This window comes from Aulostomus chinensis, chromosome 7 (assembly GCF_037954235.1).
Source record: "Aulostomus chinensis isolate RoL2024-O1b breed Wild chromosome 7, RoL_Achi_v1.0, whole genome shotgun sequence".
In the NCBI taxonomy this organism is placed as follows: Eukaryota; Metazoa; Chordata; class Actinopteri; order Syngnathiformes; family Aulostomidae; genus Aulostomus; species Aulostomus chinensis.
In genome coordinates, this window is record NC_141326.1 from 23,552,809 (window position 1) to 23,579,497 (window position 26,689).

At 42.2% G+C, this 26,689-nt stretch overlaps 1 protein-coding gene across 2 annotated transcripts in view; it reads left to right on the forward strand.

Moving 5' to 3' along the window:
• Nucleotides 1–26,689, forward strand: part of LOC147259160 (PDZ domain-containing RING finger protein 4) — a 114,127-nt gene that overhangs the window by 41,103 nt on the left and 46,335 nt on the right. The window contains exon 1 of one of the 2 annotated variants that reach the window (XM_086209449.1): nucleotides 23,860–24,230. The exons of the other annotated variant lie outside the window; for it this stretch is intronic. Within the exon in view, the coding sequence (XP_086065575.1) occupies nucleotides 24,162–24,230 (69 nt within the window). The 5' untranslated portion in view covers nucleotides 23,860–24,161. Of the gene's footprint in view, nucleotides 1–23,859; nucleotides 24,231–26,689 lie in introns of those variants that run through there. 2 annotated transcript variants of the gene reach the window in all.

A 26,689-nucleotide genomic window follows, 5' to 3' on the forward strand; every position in this document is an offset into this window, starting at 1 on the left:
GCTCAGGTCTGTCAAAGACAACTGGGGGGGGGGGGCTCGCCGCCTTTGTCTGTAGTGATATCTTGATGGTGAAGTCATTGGGCTGGTGAGGTGTGTTTGTGTGTGTGTGTGTGTGTGTGTGTGTGTGTGAGAGAGAGGCTGGGGGGTGCCAGTCTTGAATTTACTGTTTCTGTTTTGTGTCTTTGTGAAACTGACAAGAAGATTTACCTCATGCATCTGTGTACGGTTTCTTTGTGAATAACGGCGGGTTTGTTTCATTAGGAGCTAGTTTATGTTTGCCTGTACTCGTATGAGGGTGTGTGTTTATGTGCGGGGACGTGTACAGTGCTTCGGCTGTAACATCTGGCTCTCGTGTGATTGGTTTGGTGAGCCCTCCGGCCTTTTCATAGGTGATAGATGATGCCTATCCCAACCTGTCAGCAGGGACCCAACCAGCCAACTAGCCAACCAACCAGCCGCCTGCCCTCCTTCATCTTCACCGGCAGCTTTTACAGCAGAGAGAGAGATGAAGTGATGGCAGCAGCACAGAGAGTAACTCATTACCTTTTTTTATGAATAAAGATTGATGCAGGCGTGTGTGTTCAGCAGTGAGATGCTAACATATAAAAATATTGCAGCAAAATAGAATGTCAGTGGAATTAATGAAAAAGTTAAATTGCAGTAGGAACTGAATGAATTAAAAAGTTTCACCCGTTTGTCACTTTTAACACATTTCTGGAACGAGGAATCCAGATGAACGTTCTTCCTTCTCCAGATGAACTATTTCATCGGCGTCCGCGAACAGGCTGTGTCCTAGCTTAGTCCGAAAACCTGCCAAGCGCCATTTCCCTTCATCCTGCAGACCAAGTCTAGGATTAGAATCCATCTGTTGCACAATTTTATTTGCCTGTTTGTTGTCTTTAATCCGGTTTGCCATGATAAGAGGCAGTAGTAGTGCAGGTTGGGAACAGGACCACCTTGAGCCATGTCGTTTCAGCCTCCATACAGAATGTTCATCCACTGTTGCAGTGATGCTTCAGTTGAAACTAATCCGATGTTGATGGCGCCTACCGTATGGCGGGAGTCCTGTGAGTGGCACTACAGCATGAAACCATTTGGAACTACATTTTTTTTTGCCTGGCTTCCTCCTTTTATACACGATGTGCCCTGTTGCACTTCTCATTGTTGTAAAATATTTTTAGTTGAGTACTTTAGTTAAGTATTAACCACAGACTTAAACCAGGGGGAACAATGGCTAAAAGCTACAGGTAAATACAAAATGTTGTTTATTTCATGCCCAAAACCAAAATATTGATGGAATGAATGCAGATGTATAGAGTGTATTTTATAATGGTTTCCTTTCCTTCAGTTATGCCCATCATCACTATTGAGGAGGATTTCTGTTAGTTGAAGAATCATTAACAAGTGATTGAGAGACACTTTGGGGTATACTGGACAACCCTTAGTCTGACTGTACACGTTGAAACCTGTATAACTGTTTTGGTTTTTTTCAAACCATGTCAGGATGCTGGAAATGGGCAAAAAAAAAATAAGCAAACTCTGTATCTTTAACAGCTAAATGCTCCACTATGCCCTCCAAGCCATTCTCTAACATTCTAAAGGCTGTGAAAACCAACTTAAATTGTTAAATATGAGTTCAACAATGAGGTAAAACTTGCCGATGGGATTTGCAGGATCTGGTGAAATTCTCTGTATCAAAAGCGAGAAACGCTCCTGTCATCTGATTTAATTCTAATAAAAAAAATATTGATATATCCATTTTATGTGGGCTTTCATAATTTTTTAATACATATATTATTCATTATTGATAAAGCGACACCCAGTAAAGAACAACCAGGTTGTTTGACAAAGTGCCGTTTCAGGGCCACAGTGCTTTTCTTTGTGTCTGATAATAATTGATGAATGACTCCAGTGCAGGACATTGACAGGCTGGTTGCTTGGCCTTTACCCTCTACAGGCGCAACCCTTACATGTGTGAAATAGCCAATTACTCCAACACCTATTGAAAGTAATAGGCTGATGAGCAAATGGCTACTGTGGGACACTAGGGAACCTTGTAGACAGAGGAGGAATAAAATAGTTCTATCAGGTACAGCTGCCGTTGCCCCAGCTGGGTCTGCTGGATACAGATCAAGCTGGAGAGAAAAGGGTCAGTTAGGTATTTTCTCCCTCTCCCATCCTGTATTGACTTAAAGTTTATGATCCATGATACACTCGTGTTATACAGGAGCTAATTTACAGAAATAAATTCACCTTTTAGAGGCTGTTAAATGGATAATGGAAGCAGCAGCAGGCATACATTCTCAGAGAAGCATTAAACACAATTTTTTGCCGGGGAATGGAAAGTCATATGCTGCATGGCGAGCTAACGCTTGCCAGCCATAGAATATTGACAGAATAATCCATCTTTATAACAGACAGTGAACAATTCCAATCTATTTTCTTGAATCACATTATCAGATGTAATATCTGTATCTAAATTTATACAGGGTATGTGAGTATACATATATATGTATATACATGAATATATACCTATGTATGTACACACACACATATATGTGTATGTGTGTGAGGCGAGAGAAAAGGAATCAGGTGTTTGTCTACAGCATCTGCGATAGCAAGAACATCAGTCTCTCTTCGTAACTGGACAGGGTATTTTTACACAATGCCAACGTCTTGGGCTGCTTGCTGACACGTAACTATATTTCTTCAAATATTGTCTCTAATTCTCTTCTACTGTTGCGCCACGCCATCTACATCTTCCCCTCTCTCACGTGAACTCTGGCCTTCTCCCGTCGCTCGCTTCCCCATTCATCTTCAACTCTTTCATTCACGTTTACTCTTTTCTCCTTCCCTCAAGTTCTCCTTCATTTATTGTTTCCCCTTTGCAACATTTTTCTAGTCTCCTAGTATTCAAACGAAGCTTAATTGACGGATGTTTTGGAGTGTCTTTGTCAGCAAAGAGACACTGATTGGATACAGATTGTTCTTCATCTAACCAAAGCCATTGAGTTTGTGCTAATTTAATTCCAGCTAGACTCCCTAAGCTACTACTGCTCTAAGTGGAGGCAAGAGAAATTTGATTCTGACACAAATATAAATCAGCCTTTTTAAATGCCTCGTTTACTTGTCTTTGTTAATGTGTATATCTCAGCAAGACAAAATTTCCGTCATTTCTCTCCATTTCCTTATATTTCAGGTTCTTTAGTCCTGGCAGACACTGATGTGCTTTCAACGAAGTAGGCTTTTAACTTCATTTCAAGTCTAATCCAATTATGCCAATACAAGCTCCACTTAAGAGTTCAAAGACGACCTCCTGTGCCCTTGGCGTGTGTCTGACACACGGCTGTATCCGCCCTCCTCGCCTCACACCGGCCAATGGTGATGGATAACCTATAATACATCACCGAGCTGGAGCTGGAGCTGGCTAGTGGACGGATTGTCAGGCCCTTATCAGGTATTGGAATCTCCATTAATAGAATGGACTTCAAGCAGTGACCTCACCGCTGATGTATGGAAAGGCCACTGAGTTTTACATGCAAGAAGTGAACCTAAAAAAGAAATATATTTGGAGTAAGGCTAAACAGCAAAGCTATAATTTGAAAATTGTAATGCATAACTACATTTTTCAGGGCTGTTTGATACAAGAATGAGCATCTTATGCTGGCTTAGTTTAAAATCATGATCTTGACGTGGCTGCTGGCCTTTGTCCACACCAAAGTATCTCAATAGCTCTTAGATTATTGCCTCACAATTTGGTCCAAGTATCAGTGGCTGATCGGATGACTTCTCTTGTCCCACTTGCAGGTCAAATTTTTCACTAATCCAATGAAATATCAGCGCAATTATTCAATGGATCAGTACAACAGTATGTGCAGAAATTCATTCAGGTTCTTGGCAGATAAATCCTGATCTTTTGGTTGTTTTTTTGAAATGTGGTTTGAGGTTATTAGATGGATTTCCATGTCATCCAGGACAGGCATTCCTGTTACCCACATGAGAAATTCTATTAACTTTGGTGGGCCCATAAATTTTCAGCCATCGGTTTCAGAATTTAAATTGTTCTTACGGACCAAAATGCTGCAAAAGGAACATTCCCATCAGCCTCGGTGGAACCAGGTTACACTTGTGTAACAGCAGCATGTTAGCAAGCTGATGTTGAGGGGCTGCCGGGCCTCACTGAGCTGCTGGTCTCATTGTATCATCTCAGACTTTCGACATCATTTAGAATAGTGATTGACTGAGTAATTGGCCAAAGTTCAGATGTTATTGGTTGTTGCAGTTGCATTCAATGAATTATACAAGTCACAATGTCATTAGTTACATACTCAGAGTATCATCCAGTCCAGCTGAGGGGTATCCAGACTAATCTGCCTGTAACCACACGTGTCGAATAAACAAACATGAGGGCACATTAGCTGAAACATGGATTCTCTGGCCAAAAGTGTCGTATATTTTGATGGCTTGAAGGCCTTCTGGCAGGATTGGGCTGGGCAGCGTATCTATTACCGACGGCATGATTGACAAGGGCAATGGGGCCTGGGATTGGAGATGGCTGTGCAGCGTATTGGTGTGAAGCAGAGTTTTGTTCCCTTCATTAGACAGGCCAGGGAATGCCCTGTTGACCCCACACTGACCCCTCCAACACAATTACGAACCACGGGCCTGGCGCCGGTTATTGATGCCCATCACTGACATGAGCAGCTGCACAGGCTTACGGTCTCACTCACTAATGTGAGCTGCAGCATGTCAGACTCCCTGAACGATGGAAACACACATTATAATGAAAAAAAAACAACTGTGTACATTTGGTGTGACTCATTGATTTGAATTCCGTTACTAAATATCTCGGAGAGGACGCACAGATAAGGCATCGCAGCTGTTTTAATACTTGAATGATGAAATCTCTAATAAATGCAGCCAAAAAAAAAAGGATGCCAAAGAAGAACACAGCCTGAACTGTCGTAAACATTTGACTCAGCAGTGTCTTGTGAGTAAGATTTAAGGTAATTAAAATAACAAGACATGTACTTCTTATATTGGATAACATGCGCTGTTTGACCATGAATTAAATTCAACCAGTAACACAGGTATTAGCTCAGAATTATGGAAAAGTATCCAGCGCTATTTCCTGGGGTCTAGAGACAAACAAAATATTCCATTTACTGTAATGCAAAATACAGAAAGCTTCAGTTCTCTGTTTTATTTCAGTGCATCAAACAAGGTCAAACCTTGTACAGTATTCAAGTTTATACAGTCATGAATGATCCCAGGAATACTTGTTGTCAAAGTATACATTCACCAACGGAATATAAACTGTGTGACTACCAGTGAAAGAAATTAGTAATATACAGTATTGGAATAATCAATAAATGGCAACCTGCAGCAGAACCACGTATCCCTGCATCAACCAAACACAAATGAGGCTTTGCTACCGCTTTTGACCTGCAGAGCTCCAGCCTGAGGCGAGGGGGCTGCCGATGGGAGTAGAAGTTCTTCTGCTCCCCAAAGGAGAGCTTTACCCCACTGCTGAAGTGGTATCTCCATATATATTAGACACAGTATATAAAGACACAGTATATATACATCAACTTTTGTTGCTGGCAGATGAAGAGAAGCTGCAGTGGAGCAGCAGGATTTTGTTCGAGCCTGCAGAACTTGGAGCTTAGTAGCAGAGCACATGCTTCCTGGAGGTTGTAAATCTGGAGACTGCAGTCTGTTGAACCCTGCTGCGGTAAAATTACTGATTTTCTAAAGGGAGTCTGTACTAAAGGAATGATGTGAAATGGTTGAGCAGCATCCTGTTGAATTGAGCTGATCTGCTCAAAGAAGGTTTTCTGTTGATTGAAGTATTTCATGAAACATCAACTGAAATTCTTCAGAAATGTGATGTTTTATTGGAATCCAGACTACGACAAACGAGGCAGGAAACAGTTCTGGTGAGAAGATGGTTGAGAGCAGTGAGTGCTGAAAAACAAACTCCCCCCCCGGATGATGCACTGATTTGTGTTGAAAATATGACCGATGGCACAACTTGATTAGTGACAAACCAATAATGAATTGCTGTACAAATGAAGTAGTGTAATAATGGTAGTTAATACGATTGCTGTAAAGCACAGCTGCCCTTCAGGAATGTGATTGTTCCAAGCTATCGGATGCTTTTTTTTTTCTTTTTTTTTAAGGTTTTCAACAGACCCCTCTGATGTTGAAGAGGATTTTGTAACGTAATAAAAAAAGGTGATATTTCTTAGATCTCACACCTTTGATACACACCTTCTTCTCTTTCTCTACTAGCTGTAAAAGCATGTGTACGTGTTGGTGCACGACTCAGCTGTAGCTTGTTGTTTGTGATGTAATATGCTGGGCTGAGTGTGGCTAAAAAGAAAAAAAAAAAACAACAACCTACTGTTTTTGGTTATTTTCTCATTTTTTTCCCTCAGCAAGTCGGCAATAAGCCAACATTCAGCCTATTGATTTTCACCAACCACGTCCTCCTGTAAAATGAAACCTGAAATTGTTTCCCCTCCGTTCCTCTCCAGCTTGCAGGTTGTAGCACTCAACCAACTTTGTAGCTTCTGATTTATATAATGCTTCTCTTTTTGAGCCTCAGGAAAGCAGAACGTTCTATTTTTACCTCACAGGCTCGTTTCTTGTTTATTTGGTTGTTTGTTTGGCTTGGTGCCATTACACCTGCCGACATCTCATGTTGGCAGTACCTCTGTATATCCTCTGGCTCTTGATTCCAAATTGATGGTAGGAATCCTTATTTTCAGGGCTAATGGTGGGGAGGCCCCATTAATGAGTCTGCTTACTGATGGAGGGTGTACATCACATCTCTGGGAAAGTGGCCTATGTGATTAGTAAATTGTAGTTAATTAGATAGATGGAAGGGGTCACCAGCAGTGGTAAAGTCAAGGGAGACTGAATGATGGGGTTGTCAGCGTCCACGCTCAGAATAGCATGGAGTCTCTAGCAGCCTTCAGTAGATCATCATTAAGAGCTATTGGCCACATAAGGGCCAGAATCAGCTTTCGGTTTTAGGACAAGATGGCTCCATTTAAAAGAAACTCCCCCCAAAAGTGTATTTTGTCTTTTAAATACTCACAAATGGGTGTCTTGTGCTCATAAGGACCCCCCCCCCATACTTTTTTTTGACTCCAGAATGCAGGATGGGACAGCCGTGCATATATGCTTGAAGCTAAGTGTGACTGACGGTTAACAACAGCAGAGGTGCCCATAAAATATCCATTAAGAATCTCTTAAGCACATCGTCTGGTATATTTTATGTCTTCTTTATCCAGCTGAATGTACTCAGCAATCCACAAACACTTTGATTAAAAAACAAACTGTAAGCCTTCTAGTTAAGCGCTACCATGAACAAGCACGGTTCAGTTAATGTGCTGGCTAGTTGTACTCACCGCTACTGTGACCTTATGCTAAACAGGAAGGGATATAGTTTTTGTTTTATTCTCTAATCAATTATATCAGGATCAATCAGTTATTACAGACAATGTGCTTGGGTTTGTAAAACTGCTGTTTTTGAGAAGTTTAGCTGTTTTGTTTCATTTTTGCAGATGTTCCCAGCTGTTAGTTGCCATTAGCTTCCACCTAAAGATACGTTGCTGGCTCTTTCTGCATCCTGGAGTCACAAAGGCCAGAGGGCAAAAATAATTTGTCAGCTCATGACACCTATTTCTGAATACTTTGTAAAATACACATTTTTGGGGATAAGTTTGGATTTAACTCTTCTTTGGCGCTGAGAGGTAAATAAGGAACGTGCTCTCTAGACCCGTGCATTCTGCATGAAATGTGACTGATCTTCTTTACCACGCAGGCTGGATTGCTTGCTGACGTTTTCGTGTTGTGAGCAACAGCCTAATCCATCCAATCAAAAGGAGATTGACAAGAGGTGATGTAGGAAGACAGGAGGCTGATGATATGGGAGGAGCTGAAGGAGAAGATGAATCACAAATATGATCCAAAGTGAATAGATTAGATCCATATCAGGAAGAGCATGGGGCAGATCTAACTCCACTATCACACATCTGCCTCTTATCTGACTTTGATTTATGTTCCAGTAGTCAGTGGGAAAAATAACTTATGTGGCAGTTGTTTATCCCAAAACACTGAACACCAGTGGGAGCAGTTTACATCTGACTTAGTCTAGACAACTCAAGGAGACTCCCGGTGAAATGTGTGACGTGTCCTGCTTTATAAGGCATTTGCCCTCTGCTTAGCTTAGCGGGAGCTGGCTCCCTATGTTGGCTACAGCTGACCTCGCTGCACCAGGACTGGGCAATTAGTTCACAAAATGGCCGACTGTAAATCTCCTGTGGGAAGGGTTTGGCAGGGGCACCCCGAGGTGAGCACCACAACGAGGAATTAAACACACAGAATTAGCTACCAGTGGTTTTATGATATGAGGAGCAGAACAGGTTGAGGAAAGGGGCAAGGATGCTCCAGAACAGAATCATCAAGGGAGCTGTAGACTTTACTGCTTTTTGAGATCAGGACCCCACAGTTATGTATAGGAAAAATGCGCTATGTAATGAGAACTCAGTGCACAATGGAAGGGAACTGCTGAGATGAGTGAACAAGCAGCTGCACCATTTAGAAGAAATGTGAAAATATTGTGTGGCACATGGTCAAAGTCGATTGTAGTATAGAACATTCTGTCATTTAAATTTTCACTTCTGTGTTTGTTTACTGCCTCATATAAACACATTAATGCAAGATAATGCCCCATTATATACCATGTTAGCCTGAATAAGTTAAGACTGTCACAATATTAAATCATCCTGCTTCATTTGCAAATGCATTTTCAAAACAAGAAACGGATTCAACTGATAAAAATTGAAAGCATCAAGCAGATCAGCAAAATCAACAAAGCAAAAGTGGTTTGTTTATTTCACCATCTCGTCTCTATTGGACGGTAATTTCTTTCTTCCACATGAATAATAGAGACGGGAATCACGTAGTAACTCTTAGTTTTTAACGTGTGACAATGGCTGCATTTACATGAACAGTAATAATCCAACTATCTTATTCTAAATAAGACAATATTTCAATTAAGGTGTTTCTTATACTACACTCCTGTTTAACTGCAGAGCAAAGTCTTACTTTTGACTGAAGAAACTAAACAAATTACTTCCTAATGTTCATGCTCTCATTTTCATAACCTTTCTAAAGAGGATGCCTGCAGAACATCTCCAGAAATGCATGAATAGTCTTGGAATATTGTTGAAAGCCTCTTTTTGAAGTGTAATTAACAGCAAGTATCTGTCATCTTCTATTGCATTGGTAGTTGGCAATACACAAACAATGATATGAAATTCAAATAGTGCATAATTAATATGGAACATGCAGAGCAATATTACAATAATTTAATGGACATGTGTAGGAACAATACATTTCCCCCAGAACACTTCCATTACTGTGATTTGTTAGCATACCATCCCTCTTGGCTGCCTTGTCAAGTGGTGAAATGAAAAATGCATAATCTCCTCCGAAAGAGGAATCGGGGCCCTCCCAGCACATCTCTTGGTGGAGGATTTGGAGGACCAGAGAGTTTACCATGAGCTTACTGAGCGAGGGAAAGAGAGGACGAAGAGCTCTCTGATTGAAAGTGTTAAGCCTTCCCTCATAACAGATGCAATGATAGGATAGCGATCCGAGATGAGCCAACATCAGATTCTCTCCACATTCAGGCACCAGCAACATGTTGATCGCGCGCAGAATGCCATTCGTGTTAAAATCGGTATGGGTCAGGAGGAAGGTTGCTCTGAAAGACAAACTTTGTCAGACATCATCCTTCTAAATATGCCTAATTTGAAAGACCAGCATGAGCCAATCTGCTAAAGCTAGAGAGAGCGCAGAGCTGTTCACTGGTCTTCAATTAAGTGGGATACACCAAAAGCCATTTTTAATTACATGTTTGATGGGTGCCTCGGGGGTGCAGTGGTGTTCCCTGCAGACATGGGGGCCACTGCTTCAGTTCTGAGTGTTGCCCACCACGTCTGAACACACACAACTGGCCGTGTCTGTGGGTGGGAAGCTGGACTGAGAGCGCTTTCTCACCTACCTCGTTTGCTCCGGACTTTCAGAGTTTCCAGATAGTCCGGAGCAAATTGACAGATGTGAAAGCTTCACCGGACCACGGTCCGGAAAAAGGACAGAGTCTTTGGTCCTGCCTCAGGAGGTGGTCTCGGTCCGGATTATCCTGGTCCAAAGTCCGCTGCTGTGTCATGTGAAAGCATTTTTCGGACTATCGGACCAAAAGCAGGATACACGTCATATGTAAACGTCTCGTTCCCGCCGAAAAAACAAACAAAGCAAAGATGAGCCGTGGTAATACTTGGGGGGAGGAGGAAATTAAATACTTCATTCAGATATGGTCAGAGGGCGAAATAAAAAATGAACTGGAGAAGACCCACCGGAACTCAGAGACGTTTCGTGTTTTTTCGGAGAGGCTTGTAGTCTTCGCCTCCTTGCCTGTCTGCGTCGAAATATCAAGTGCACCATAAGGACGTTATTCATTTGATGACATCGCACTAGTCTCGCGTATTGGGACTGTAGTTGTTGTTGTTGTTGATGTTGGAGGCGCAGCCAAAGTAGGCAACAAAGTGAATCCGCGGATCCATGGTTGATGGTAACTTCTTTGCTACAACCAAAACAAATACACTGCCAGAGCACTTCCGACACGGTAACGTCAGACGCACGCTCATCCACAAGCCAATCAATGACAGGCGCAGACCTTGCAGTTAATGGCGTCATGATGTAGGTAGCTCCTTTGGTCCACTTTCATAATAGCAGTGAGAAAGCGAACTTTACTGGACTATATGAAAACAATGTAACAACAACAAAAAAAAAGTCCAGACCTTGTGCCAGACCATTTGGTGAGAAAGTGCTCTGAGTGTCCAGGTGCATTACCACGTCCTCTGGTTAGTCGGGGCACCTCCTTGGGGGGAGAAAAGAGAGACCCTCACATGTGATATGTTCACCTGGTCAGATTCCTGGCTGTTTTGCCAATGACTCCACATCCAGAGGGGCGTAGGGTTGGTTTTGGCCACTTTGAAAAAATAAGTCTAAAATCTATGTTCAGTAGCCTGTTGCACTTTATCTTTAATTTGCTTAAGTGAGATTAAGTGAGTTCAACCTCTGTCACAGAAAAGTTCCAAAATGTTTGTGTAAGCTGTCAATTAGATTTAAAATAAAAAAAAGAACAAATTGGAATCAGTATGACTATCAGACTTTTAAGAATTAAAATTGGCCGAGGAAATTATTACGGCCGGATCTTTACCCATAACCATGAGATGAACTGTGAATACGTTCCCTTTGGTTGAACCTGCCATGTGCTGCGAGGTGGAAACTATTCCCAGAAGGCTGCCGAAGGCGGCTGTTAATTTATCTCCTGCGTATTAACAGTGTCTTGGCAGGAGAGTGCGGCCCGACCTTCTCTTCACCAAAGTAAACATGTGAAACTGTGACCTGTGCTGACCCAAAACCTTGAGATGGAGTCCATTAAACGATGAGCCAGGCTATCTGAGGGCATGTTTAGGTTATTTATGTGTCACCCTCCTGCATTCCCCAACCCCAACAGACATTTATCCAATGATCCAGAGTTGGTTATCCTCTTGTGTATGGCTGTAGGCCTACACTGATGGGGTCACCCGTATAGATTCGATACAGCGGTATCTGATCAACAATACACTGAGCTGATTTCTCAAGGGCGTGCCTCTGGACAAAAGACATATTTGTAAGAGAGTGTGAAGTCACGTGACGCTTCATTTCAGGGTCACTGCAGATTTGTTGTCTCACATGAGCAGTGAGGACGCCCTGCGGTTATTCGTGGTCCATCAAGCATAACAACAGAGAAATCAATGCAACAGCACATTTAAGATGTATAATCTCATTAGAAGGCCACTACTAAGAAATACAGTCTTATACGGTTATGCTGTAGTCTTTGTTTACAGTTAAGATTTAGAGCTCTGATTTTATTGCTTGTTGACCAGAGAGAACTGGGAGATTACCTGCTGCATCTCCAGCAAAATGGAACCCGTTTTTAAGATGAATTTCTTCAGAGCAGTTGTTTATCATAAGCTGTGCTACGGTTGTCATGGGGACACGACCAGGTTCAGAAAACTCATTGTCGGGAGGTACTTGAGCACGCTGACACTTAATCATCTGACATCCGATAATTTGGTGTTGATTATAACTGGAAAATCAATGGTAATCCTTTGGGAGAGCTGGTGGGACAACATTGAGGAATCAGGTGTGTTTGTGGCTTTAAAAGTGCAAATCCATGGATATATTTTACCTGTAACTTCAACTGCACTGTGATGAAGGTAATGGGGGAAGTAATTGTGTCCTACTTTAATTAATTTTGTCTACTTTTGTCAAATTGATCTTGATGGAGAGGGAGACCAGCATTTCTAATTGCACTGTAATTGAAATTTCTGTCTCTTTTTTTGTACATCATTTGAGAACGTCCTGGAAAAAAAACTGTCAACAGAGATAAGATGCAAATTGTATTTATGTTTATTGATTTTATAACCGAGTGGAATTATGAGAAGAAGTCTCTAGTCCCAGAATGCAGCTGGTGTTGTCTGCTGGTACGGCAGCAGATGCTTCAGTTCCCAACGTCACTGATGAGTAACAAGTTTCTGGACGGTAGAGAGCCTGGGTGGTTAGAGTCGTTCATCTCTCTTGTCAATCTCGTGGGTCACTTGATTCTCGGATCCCTGTGGGATGGGAGTCATTTTCATTATCCACCACATAACTGGAATGGGGCACATTTAAAAGACCGCTTGTCAACAGTTAACCATTGACCTGTTAACCATCAAAGAATATTTATTTTTATTTTTTCACTTTTAACCAACAGATGGGTGATTAAATACAAGCACCCATCTGTGTCATGGGTCTTCTAGACTGATGCGCTGCCAGACAGTGTGGTCAAAGGATTCAGAGAGCTAGCCTGGAGCCCATGTTTTCTATTCCATCGGAAGCCTCTGTGACTTGACACGCTGAAAGACACCAGTAGAAGAGGAGGGAATTCAAAGTTAGTAGTTCTAACCTTTGACAGCCTTCACAAATCAAAGCTGCATCATAACCACCTGTGACTGTACTTTTCAGCCTCCGCCTTATGCCGATGTTACGATTTCAATGTTTCATTCTGTCTGTTTGCTTCCCAACAGTGCTGCCCCCTGTTGGTGTGGCAATTTGAACATGAAGCATGTTTTAATTGTACTCTTTTACAAAGATGAAACCACAGAGTCATGTGGATGTTTTATTGAGCCCTCGTTTTCCTCAGGGAGTACTCAGACTAAACCGAAGCTCAGCCTTCTTTCCTGATTTTTGCTCATCGTTGTAAGTACACACTTACATTATTCATATAGGTGATGCACGCTGAGAGCTTTGGAGACGAGATCACGGCACATGTAATTAAACATGGTTTTGTGAAGTGCCAAACGGATGCAAACACAGCAGACTCTGTTGCGCCACAGGACATGAAGCTGTATTTGTCAGAGCCAACACCGAAACATCACCCATCACACACTATCTGATCCAGTCCCATAAATTGGAACGCCAACACACCACCAGCATGCAGCACAGCATGTTAAATCACACACTCCTCTCTCTCTCTCCCTCTCTCCTTCTCTTGGTTGTCGCCTGCTCTTGTTTTCTTATCAGGAGGACAGAAAATAAGATTCCTGCCCCCTGGGTATCATCATAATTCCAGACTAATCTGTGAGCTGAAAAGCAAGCATGTGATCCATCTGCAGGTCTGTCATTACCATCAGATCTGTGGCTATTTTCATTCCGTAGCACTGCAGTTTAGGTTTAGAGCTGATCCTCACTGGCCCCAGCAATGTCCACCCAACCTGCGCAGCAAGGAATACCAAAAGAAGAAAGGGAGGATATATGGAATAGGTGTGTTTGTGCAGCATGCCGGCTGAAGGGCTTGGAAAAACACAATGAATAAGCCCATCATCATACTAATTATAGAGTACATGAAGGGAGGCCCGCTGCTTCACTGATGTAGAACAAAACCAAATTAATGTTCGGCTGCCAAAGTCTGACTAGACAAAGATTTGCTTTGTTTGTTTTTCAACTTTTCTAAATTATTTTTGCCCTGCTGATTTAGAATAATTGAGAAAATGTTTGCAGCCGATTTGAGCCGACCAAGGTCATATTACCGATGCATCACAAATTGTGCATTTACTGTGAAAGCACAGATTGAAAATAAAGTGTGAATTAAAATGAGAAACAGTTGAGCAGATAATGTCGGTTTCCTTTATGAAATCAGTATGTTACGTTTATGATTCAATCAAGTTGCTGTGAGCATACGAATCAGTTTCAAATTTTCCTTCTTTCACTTTGCTTGTAACCATGAAAATGTGTTTGTATAAAGCTTTCAAACTGTTGAGGCATGCAGTTATTTTTCTGTGCACCATAGACTGACATACATAGACACCATTGTATGTATTCCTAAATTCTGTGTAAGCTGCATTGTTGTTTTCAGGATTTTAGCTACTTTGGGGGAATCTAAGTGAGGTATAAGACATCACATAAAAAACATACGATAATTATCTTTATATTAATGACCTTAACGCTTTGGGGTTTTCTGAAAAACTTAATAGAATTAAAACCATTAAAATCTTCATTTCGCTGTATCGAAAGGAGGTAAAAAGGACTTCCATCTACTTTCCTTTCCCATGCTGTTCATTTAATATATTTTTTTGAATAAATAAATAACACCTAAAATGTGGAGGTCACATCATGTTTTAAAGGGCGAAGCATGCAAATGTTGTCTGAGGTCTTAATGGTTTAACAACCGAAATGTTGCATCAGTTGTAAATGGGTTAGAATTTGCTTTTACACATTCGGCTACATTAGCACTCAATGAAGTTGTGTTTCTGGCTACCTGATGAATATAAGTCCATTGTTCGTGCTTCTCTATATTCCAACGAGCCCAAAGAAAAAAATCTCTGGCTTTTAAGCTTCTGTATGTCAACTGTCTATTTGATTTTGGACGGGTAGTGGACATTGTGTTTATGTGAGTGTGTGGGTTTGGAAACTGTCAGAATGACCAAAAAGAAGCTTAAAAAAGCTCGGTGGAGAACAGGACTGATGCCATAATTCACTATGAGCAACCCATTTTACATGACTCATGTGTGAGTCACTAAATACTGGATGGCGCAGCTGCTGGATGTGACTTTCTCTCATCGTGACATTGAGAAAGAACAGGAGGCATTGTGTCCACCAGGCCAAACAACCCGGTCGTGACATTGTCTCTTAAAGGACTTGTACTGGACACGCTGCAGGTTTATGCTAGTATCAGCATAAGACTTGAATAGATGGAGCGTAACAGGTTGGTATGGAACCGAAGCCATTTGCCCTCTGAGCTGATTGTCTTTATAGATCCCTTCTCTCTCTTCAGGAGCACAAAACTCTCATCCACAATCAAAAGTGTATTGACTGCATATTGACAAGTGCTCAGGCAGCGGTGGGCCGAGTCTCAAATCAATAGCATGACTGTTGTACACATTTGCTGCTTGTCCTCAGTGAGAATTGCCACCTTTAACTTCCGTAACAATGCACAAAATTGATTATCCTTCTTTATTTGTTCTTAAGCATACAGGATTAAATATTAAAACCTGATACATTAAACATAACATGATTTCCTCCTTGTATTGCGGCTCCCACGGGGTTGAAATTCATGCAAAGCAGCATCATTTCCAGTCAGTAAGGAGAGTTTATCAACTCAAATTATTACCTGTCTTGTTAATAGAAGACTGATCATTTATTCCAAATTATTTGTATGCCTCCGAGCTGAGGACATGTTATGTATTCGGCAGACTGATCTCATTAATTTTCTGTACTAATATGAAACGTAGTCTCGTGCACTATGATCCATATATAATCCACTTCATCAGGAGACAGATGTAGGGACATTTGCAGCTGTCTTTTATTTCAATATTTATATTTTAATCTAAACCATCACCTTTCCCTATCCCTGACCAAGTGTCGCATTTTATACTGAAATTAAAGGAATGTCTGACCTTTTGCTGCTTGTGGTGGTGTTCTGGCTGCAGGAGGAATTACCACAGGTGCAATGATCACTGGTACTGCTGGACATTCATAGGATTATGCACCAAAAATATAACGTTTCATAAGAATTAGGAATGTTTCATGAATATATGTTATTTTAGGTCCACTGTCCACTTCTGTTGAGAGGCCTCTGAATATTTCTGACACATTTTGCACAAACGTTCATTTGGACTCGAGAATTAGATATTAAGAACACATCTTTTTGCTGTAACCAAAGAATTCACATGCTAATTTTGCCAATATTTCACACAAATTTGTAATAGCATGTTTAATCCACTTGACAAACAAACAAAACTGTATTGTGCTACAGACTAATTGAAAATCTCTTGGAGCCTTTTACACAGAATGAAACATCCTGAGTCCCCTCAGGAGGAACAAGCTGATCGCTTCCATCCTGAAGAAACCTTCAGTATTGTGAGCCCAGTTTATTTATTTTTTATTGATTGGAAGTAAGACTCCACCTGCTTTACTTCCTCTCCCTGAATAAGAACCAGGATATATCCTGTTTCACAGGCAGTTCATTGCTTTTACTGATATTGAGCTTTAAGTGATTGATACGGCACCAGAGGTTCTCTGTTCGGCAGCTGCAGTAATGCTGTGAATCTATATTTGTCACTGAAAATTATTCACTCATACCTGTCAAAATGATCATATTTCTACATACCAGGTAGAATCTGAACAACCGTGGATGTGAACCGCAACTGGACTGTTTGGTGGAGATGTGCAACGGCTAGGAGGCAGTTCTGTCAGAATACAAAAAAAGACATAAAACACTAAATACAGACTCTGCTCCTTCAGCATGGAGACAGAAGATTTGATTTTCTCTCTTTGTAGGACTATTGGAGACTGGAAACACCCGAGAAGTTCTCACTTTCTATCCCTAGTTGTATTATTTACTGTATAACTCTTCAGATAAAGTGTTATCTGGCAAATCTTTCCGCCCACCTGCCCAGTGGAGATTAATACAGCTGGGAGCTCCCTGGTCTTTTTACTGTATGTCAGATAATGTAATAATAAAGGGTGGAGCCCAGTGCACAGATGGCGTGTATGTGGCCACAAATATCATTAAACACCTCAGGCAACAGGGGCAGGCAGACCTATGCACCACTAACATGTCTAGGGTAGATCTACTGATATGCAACAAATATTTCACAGTGCAGTGCTTACTATTCATCACGTGTTGGCGGCAGAAATTTCAACAAGCGTCAAGGCTAAATTGAAGGCAACCCATATTTCCCCCTCCCTCTCTCGCACTTTCCCTCAGTTCTCCACAACTGCAGGATGGCTGCTGCCAGCGGCACGTGAAGGATGTCCTACTACACGGGTGGCGTCGGGGTCATGGTGTCATGTTGTTGCAAATGTTTAGAAGCGCTAGTAAGTTGAGGCCACACACCCTGCAACCTTGTGGTTGAATGAATTTGAAAGCAGACAGGAAGCTCCAGCAGAGAAGCTAGCGAGACTTTCACTCATCAATTGCTTCGTTTCCTTCTCCTCCTGCAGGTTTAAGTGTCAAAGTGAAGGTTTCTGGAAAGGTCACGACTCCTACAGTACATGTGTTAATTTCAACTCGTGTTTTCTCAGTGTTTGCCGTAACGTACTTCTTTACGTCAAAGACATTTCATTTAGGCGTGCTGAAGAAAATGAGTCGTCGTTGAATATCCCAAAAGAGTCTGAATTCAAGCTCATAAACTCATAAAAAGCGGCAGACTTGTAATTCATCTTGATCAGGGAGAACATTTTCATTCTAGTCTTGTGGCTTTATTTCCCTGACTTAATTCATGTCATTGCCATGGGGGAATTGCCAAATCAAAAGAGGGAAATGTAGCCCCCCCCCCCCCCCCCCCCCACTGTCATCCATCGATACAGGTTCAAGCTCATGAAACTGCAAAGTGTCACTCACCTCTCCATGTTTAATTATACTTGGTCGGCTAGAGGCAGCATTGATTGTATTAAGCGCACCGCAAGGCAAACGAGAAAAAAAAGAAACGAGTAAACACTATGTTTGTGTGTATGATTGTGTACCTTCCTGGATAAAGAGACAACACAGCTGCCTGTTGCATCCAGCGGCAGCGTGTGTGATATTGTGGTGAAGTTCTTTGAGTTTAGCTGAATGAAGTGAATGAGTGAAATGCAGTTTGTTGAACATAAAGAGCAGCAAGTCTCAAGAATGGCAGCTGTTTTCCCGAAGTTTCTGTCATTCAGGGTTACCCGCTTCACTAAAACACTGCTGATCCTGGATTAACCCTAACAAGATGATGGTTATTTGTTCACAACAAGATCACCGGTCACGAGCGGCGTTAATTATATTCTTATTTGTTTTCGTTTTTTTACCCCCAGCCCACTTGGTCCTCTCTGATGTCGGTCTGATTGTCCTTTTCCTCGAAGATATCTTTGGCACGTGTTATCACTCGGGATGTCCGGATGTTTTTCTCGGCTGGACCCTGATCCACATTTCTTTATACTGGTTCTAGTCCAGTTCCATATTTTTAGCTACATAATGCCGGAAGATGTGCAGTTTTGATTTAATACACGTCTGCCACATTGAAACAATGTAGCTGGCAGATGTGGATTTTTTTCAGGAGATAGTTAATTAAAAGGCTAAAGGGTCAAAACTATGAAAACGTTTTGCATAATTTATACATAATATGATATGAGACACCGACTACGTGACTCGACTGTCTTGACATTGATTTCTCACTTGGTTGTTGTTAAAGCACAGAAACACTTGACACACTTGTGTTACAGAGTGGAGCCTCTTCTCTCACAATCCATCTTTGGTAGTGACATTTGAAGGATGTCGAACAAAAGCGTCAGTGCAGACTGAAGTTGGTTTTTTTTGTTGTTGTTTTTTTTTGTTTATGTGTCATGGCAGATTTATGGGAGCGACCCAGGGGGATTTTTGAATCATTTGCTCTTAGTCATATCCCATCCTAAATTATTTACCATCAGGTATATGATAGCTTAATACAGTCATAGCATGAGCTAAACATTAGTAATTAGGCTCTAATAGCTCAGCAATTCATAATTAATCATTATAATTGGGATTATTTGAAAAACAAGTGCACCGTGTGGGCAGAAATATGAGTTTAAATGGCTTCCCAGGTTATGAATTAGATCGCCATTAAGTTGATTGCTTGAAAGGCAACATTACATGCATTATCATGCAATGCGGCCTGCAATGTGCTATTTATATCCACGGTCATGTTCCCACATGAATTAAAGATGCAAGCCTTTTTAATAATTTATTGTCACTGAGGAAGATGTTTTGGTCGGCTCCCCACCATTTGACCACACTGGCTTTGAAGCAAGCACCTGCGCGTGTTGTGCGTGGATGCTGGAGCGACTCCTGTCAGAGCTGTCAGCAGACGAGCTGCAGCTTCACTGATGATTCATTCATAAAAGGGGCCTCATTTAATTACTCCCAAATCAGGTCACACGAATGCCCAGGAGGAGCAGCTGCTTTACAGTGGCAACAGGCAAAAAAAAAAGAAAAGAAAAAATCAGATCTGAGACACGCGTCACATCACAAACCACTCTCAGGGGTCCGCTGCTCTCCATTCACAGGAGCAGGATTTCAATCTTCAGTGCTCACGCTGAAGAGATTTCCGCCCACCTGGTGTGTCAGAGCTGGCCTATTAAACCTGTTTACGTATTAACACTGTGGGGACACTTGATATTCCAGACAGACATTGCCATAGACTAGTGATCACAGCAATAAACCTGCAGCTCTTTTAAGATGCTCTCTTATTTGTTGCCAGGGCTACCTAAAGCTACAATGCCAGGATGAAACCCACCTTTTGGTCCAAAACCATAAGCTTTAGGTCCATTAAATGAAATTTCATTCCTCTGTCAGGAAGTTGGTTTATGAGTATTTCCTTTCACCTCAGCTGCTGCTGACTGGTGGTAGCAGTAATTGGTAGTTGCAGCTCCGAATTCCTTCTTTAAAAGTCATTCACATATTGAATTGATTCAGCTTTTTTTCTCTGGTGAGTGACAGTTGATGGCGTTTATCTCAGGACACGAAATCGATGCAAATGCCGTTTGTGGCGGTGCTGATTGTGATTTCATAATCAACGGCGGTAACCTTCTGAATAGTCATATGTTTGTTGCTCATTTTGATGTCTGTGTGACAAGACCCGTGAGAGGAAAAGACCGTGAGAGCATCAGGCACGCACGTTTGAAGGTGTGACGGTTTACTACTTGGCCGCATACCTGCATTACACACATGGTTGAAGGTTATACCTCCAGGTTTTTAGGAGAGTTTAAATATCAGTTTGTCAGAAATGAAATAGAAGGAAACCTAAAAATATACCCATCATGGTGAAGACGGATCACTTCTCCATGCAGCGAGATGTGAGGGCCATTAACTGAGAGAATGAACACGACTGAGGGCTTGTTTCTACCTGAGCAGGCAAAGGGTGGAGCAGATGATAAACAACCTCTGGACAGTAGGAAAGGACAAGCTGAAAGGACATTAGTGAGAGACACAGAATCACAATAGCTGCTCTCTTCTTCCATAAAAATGCTAAACAATAATTTATTGAGTAAGTAACCCTAATCTTTAAGAATGATCATAACTTTTACTGAAACGGTCTACCGGGGACAGGAGGGAAGACAAATTATACATCCAGTAGAGCCTCTCTTGTCAGAAAATAAATGGTTTTACTAAATGAAACTATAATGTGCCAATCTTGGCCTTAGGTCGCATTGGAAATGCAGTCTCAGGTAAATTCACCCTGTCACAATGTAAAACCTACGGCCATAAAAACGTTTGGGGGGAGCTTTTATCAGTCTTAATGCACTCTTCAAAGAGCATCCTTCACTCTGCATGTCCCATCGAGAAGTGCTGCTTGACCGCAGGCAGAGGCTACTGTATCAGTCTCGCTTCACAGATGATGAGAAAGACCATTTGGGTGACCGATGAGCATCTTAACCTCGGGGGTCATTGATCGCAGCATCACACACTGATGGTCATCCCCAGCTGAACCTGGACTACATCTCTTTAGCACATCTAAAGCTGATGTTGGCGATCATCGGCTGATACTGAATCTAATATTTGTCTTTTTATGCAGAGAGAGAGAGAGAGAGCACGGTGTATGAACTCAGTTTTTTTATATTTTCTATCTGTGCTGACTGGTTTTCTTCCACATTTAGAAGCACTTCATAGCTTTCCGTCCTCAATGTACAATTTCAGAAGACTGCCTCTGAGTCACATTTTGATTTCATAGCCCATTGTACCTCGAGCAAACACGACACCCATGTTCATCAAAGGTAATATTATTTCCCCTGTCTCCCAACAGGACACATTGATGTCAAATTGACACTTTAGTGAACAGCACTTGATGGATCTGATATTGCCTGGCAACTGCAGAAAATCCACTCCTTGTGGAGTCTTCAGGATGAGGAGGGGATGGGAGAGAGGACGATTTGGATGATGCAGACAAAAAGGAAGAAGGGTGGATGGTATTAACTGTGATAGTGCAGTGTGATGTAGGTTTGTGTTTGGCTTGCCTCCAGGCAGTGGAGCAAAATTAAAGCCCAGAAAATCGGATTATGGAGTCCCTGTGGATGGGATGCCCAGTGGCCAACTGATGAGTGCTCATCTACGCCTAGCTGTATTCTGCACAGCGAGCCCCGCTGCTGGCTGGGAGGCCAATTTGTTAACAATTATTGCTCGTTAGTGGAGCTTCCTGCTAGTGAAAGGAGTTTCCACGGCTGAGACAATAGTCAAGGTCTACTCTCTTGCAATTATCGCAGTTTGAGGGAAGACAGTGGTATATGTACTGCATCTGATGTCTGCCTTTGCTGATTGCCAATTTGTGGTGAAGAAGCCCATTATCAGTGACACCTGTGGCGCATACGGAGTCATAAATATGCAGGAAAATTGTTTTCCCAATTATATTTTGCCCCCTCTTATCCTGAACAATCAAGGTCAATTCATATTTCACCATGATGAGGTCGATTATTTTATCCTGTACAAATAAAACTGTCCTCAGCTCATCCCATGGATCAGTATTAGGGACGTTCCAGGCATATTTTTAAAGAATTAATAATGTCTAAAATAAAGCTAATCATTTTTCAATGTACTACGTTTGTGGTTCGTCCTCCTCAGGACTCTAGTATTGCAGCATTTTACATCAGCCATCAGCGCAAGCAATTTAGTGCCCATGTAAAAGAGAAAACTGAAGTGTGTTAAATTATTTGGGCACACTGATTAACCTCTTACTTGACATTCTTGATGTCTGTGTCGAGGTTGGTGTTTTTCTCTGCAGTCTTACTCAGTCACTGATCATTTTTGAAGTAAGATACTTGACCCTGTTCACACAGCGGTTGCAACTGTTTCTGCTCTTCCAACAACCACAACAATGGTATGTACCACTGAGTACACATTGCAGGGTAAATGAGACACTTTGGGTTTTCCTGGATGCCAAGTGTGTGGTCCTGCATCCTGATTGAATTGTCTGGCTGTGTATTCTTATAATTAAATGTTAAAAATCCATTTACAGTAAATCAGTCTGCCTGCGGTTGTCTGAATCTTTTTTTTTTTTTTTTTGAATAAGCCAAGATTTTAAGATATTTGCTCCAGACAGAGGCGATGTCTTCTCTTTGGTGGATTGTATAGAATTCAGGAGTTTTATCATTCATTTAAACAAGTGATGCAGTGATTGAACAGCTGGTGGCTGGAATCTGCCGGTTTTCAGCTTAATCGTCATGGCTACACACAGGGCAATCCCTCTCGCTCTTATCTGATTCCATTATAGTTTCATTTACAAGCACAAACAGCACGATGGCTCGCACCGTGTGGCACTCACAGTAATGTCGTGACCAACCCCAGGCTAGCTTGTGTTTGGGTGACACGTGTATTAATGATGTTAAGCTTTATAAGTCCAAAATGAGCTGCAGAGGAACAACCATGACAGCATTTGGAGCGAGAAAGCACTTGAGAGAGCACATACATGTAACATACACATGAATACAGAATGTGAACTGCATTGCCAAAAATATTTATTCCGGAATTCTGTATCATCAAGGAATTAATAACTACTAATAGCCATGTCACTGCCAAAAGTGGATGGCCTGTTTCTTGTATTATTACCTGTAAGCTTTCTTTTCCTCATCCAAATCTGTCCATAAGTTTTTTGAGATCTTCCACTAACTAACAATCCAAAGAGAGAGATGCACAGTGATTAGATCACCTCCTCAGTCGAGGTAGCAACAGATGTAATCAGATACTTGACATTAGATTATTTGTCCGTGGAATAAGTAAAGTTGTCCATCACTGTTTTGAATTTGCAGTAATATACAATCCTTCAGCTTGCCTACGCTATTTACTTGTTTACACATAAATGACTCAAACGTGGCAAGACATTGTCCACACATGGAACAGATTTACAGTCAATGAAAGCCCTCAGGTGGTGGTGGGTCACCCATCAGCTTAAGCTCTTGAACCTTCATGCGTAATGTGTCGTCTCTGCATTGTCAGTCCTGCACAGCTCCTCAGAGGAGCTGCTCACACAAAAGAGCTTATTGTATAAGTGCCTCAGTTTTAATGAACCAGCGCTGTTGGTCTCCCACACTCCTCCCTCCTCGCCTGTACCCTCCCCTGCCCACACCTCTCTCATGAATATCACCATACTCTACCTCATTATTCATGAGCTGGTACCAGCGTAGTCATGTGCGCTGAGACTGTGGGGCAATAAGGGGGAGTGTCTCTGAGAGCGCTAGTCACATCTCCGGTGTGCGAGTGTGTGAGCATGTGTGTGTGAAATAGAGAGCAGGAGAGGAGAGAGAAGACACTCACCGGCTGATGGTTGAAGGTGCTTCCACACCGCTCACATCCCAACCATCATCTGTTAGACTCAACTGGGCTTGTTTATGACTGTCTGTGTATGACTGCAGTGTGAATGGGATGCCTGAGAGAGAGAGAGGGAGAGAAATGCTTTCTAAGGAGTGACTGATGAGAACCAGCGCTCCAGTGTGGAGGGTGACCCTCTGTGTCTGTGCCACTACTCGGGGAGAATTGGACGCCTGGCGTTTCCACGACGACTATAATGGGCTGCAATCTGTGCACTTTACAGAAGCGTGAGGAACACTACAAGCTGCTGTATGAGATTGCACAGGTGAGCAGAAGCACGACTGACATGCAGTCACTCGTGTGTGTGTGTGTGTGTGTGTGTGTGTGTGTGTGAGATTCATGATAGTTGCTGTGCAGTCCTTGTTTTGAATAGATGTTCCAAACCAGCCTTGATAGAAGAAGGTGAGGGATTCAAGGCGAAAATGAAAGTGAGGCAGTGTAATGGGCAGAGCAGCTTCTTCCCCGCCAGCAGATGTGTTTTGAGTAATGAGCTTATGGAGTGGCTACTATGCAGCTCATTCATCCTGCTGGAGTTGCTGTGCTGAGGGAGCATCTTGTCTTTTTCTAGAACAGGAGCACCTGAGGAGTTTTCATTTGTCTTTTCTGCTCATTCCTCAATAGTTTTCTTTTGGCTCTTCTGCACCTATGAGACAGTTCAGCAAGTTCGTTTTTTTGTACTAAATATAAATATACTTGACATCACCTCATCACCTTACGGATGCAAATTTGATTGCGCTATGTCTTTTATGACTGCACAGACAAATAGGAAGAGGACAATAACTCATCAACAAGGGGAAGACGAAGCACTCACCTAGTCTCCCCCAGCAGCCCTCTCTCTTCCTTTGACAGGCTAATAACTGTGAAGCTCAGTGTTTGTTGGAAGTAGAGAATTGCCCCCCCCCACCCCCATAACGCCTGCCTTCACGCCACTCTGATCACAGCCTCATTAGTGTTTTATACAACCATCCTGTGCATTAATTAGACGTGAAATGTCTCTCTTTACCCTTGTGAAGCAACAGAATGAGAAGACACGGAGGTGGTAAACTAGCTTGGGTTTAACCACTGCCTGTAGATTTCTGTTCAACTTGAGACTCTGCTAGACTGTAGTGATGAGCATTGTCAGTTAAATTTTCATCAGATAATATAATTTAATATGATATAATATAATATAAAATGATATTAGCAAACTGAGAATTGTTAAAGGATGAAGAATGAGCAGCCAGCTTCTGCAGAGTCTGCCTCTCTTCACAAGGATGTTAAAAATAGAGCTGCCTTGGTACTTATCATGGCTTATTCACCCTTCCTCACACCAGTTGTTAAAAAATAGCGTTGACTCCTTTTTCTTGTGGTTTAGCGAAGAGGATCAGTACCTGCCAAGTGGGCAAGTCTCCAGAGCACACTCTCTGTTGACAGGAGCTCTCGGGCACGTCTGTCCACCCACTGATATAGTGAGCTGGTTCAGACGGGAACCACAATATCAGCGCCTCCTTTCTGATCACCGCTGTGGGAGGGGAGTCAGGAAGTATATGGTGCATGGAGGATAAAGACCGGGATGGGAATAGAGAAAGATATGCAGCTGTGGGAGAATATGTTGGGGAGGGGAGACGGGTAAATGAGGAATTAAGAGAAGGACCAAACAGGTTAAAAGGGAGAGAGTTGTGGGAACTTTGTGTTTTAAATATTGTACATAAATGTAGTGGGAAAATGAGGAAAAGAACATAAGACAGGGAGGAGTAGCAGAGCCTGCAGCAACAGAAGTGTGTCACTGTGTCTTAGTGGTCAATAGAAGAGTGTTGTGACAGCGGGAAGTGGTGATCACTGCTCACACCACAACCTAATCCTCCTTGTACATATCATTTGTCTGTCTAGCTCACTCAGCTCCGCATTTTTACATTGCATCCTTCTCCATTCCTTATTCTGTCTCTTTTTTGTGTTCCCCATCTATCTACAGCTGAAAAGCTCACACACACGCGCACACACATAGTATCTACTCACGTGATTATGCAGAGCTGGTGAGTGTGTATATGCAAACGAGGCAGAAGTGGTTTGCTGGAGTCACAGCGTGACTGACCGGCCTTGGCACAGGTTGATTCGAGGAGCAGGAGTCAGTCACAGTGGTTGGTTAGCTGCTTTCCTCTCCTTCCTTTCACACCCAGAAACAATTTTGACACCCTCCCTGTTGCCTGACCCCACGAGCTGTGGGAGATTTATGAGTAGCTGGTTCCATTCTCCCTTTCTCTGTTCTCACGGCTGTGGGTGTTCTGCATGGAAACGTGCTCACCTTTCTCAGTCAGGCTGCAAAGCTATCTCACAAAGCTGACATTTTTCAGTTATTCTATCAGCGTTCTTGCCTGAACAAGAGGACACAGGAGTCTGTGTAGTTCTTCTTTTCTCTTGCCTTCCAGACTCCCGCTACTTTTGTATCTTCAACTGATCAGACCTTGTACCTGTTCATTACCCTTTATCTCTTCTTTACCCTTTTTTTGATTCCTCTCATCCTCTTTGATTACATTTATTCCCCTCTTCTCTCCTACCAGCTCTCTGCTGGATCCCACTCCAGTCAACCTGCCAATGATTGTCCTGTGTTTAGAGGATGACAAAACAAGGATGAACCCTTGTTGAACCTCTTGACCCAAAGTTCAACAGCTCTCACACCACCAGCTTCCAGACTCTTACAGCTTGATTTCTTCACCAGGCTGCTACTCGAGCCATTTGTAGACCAAA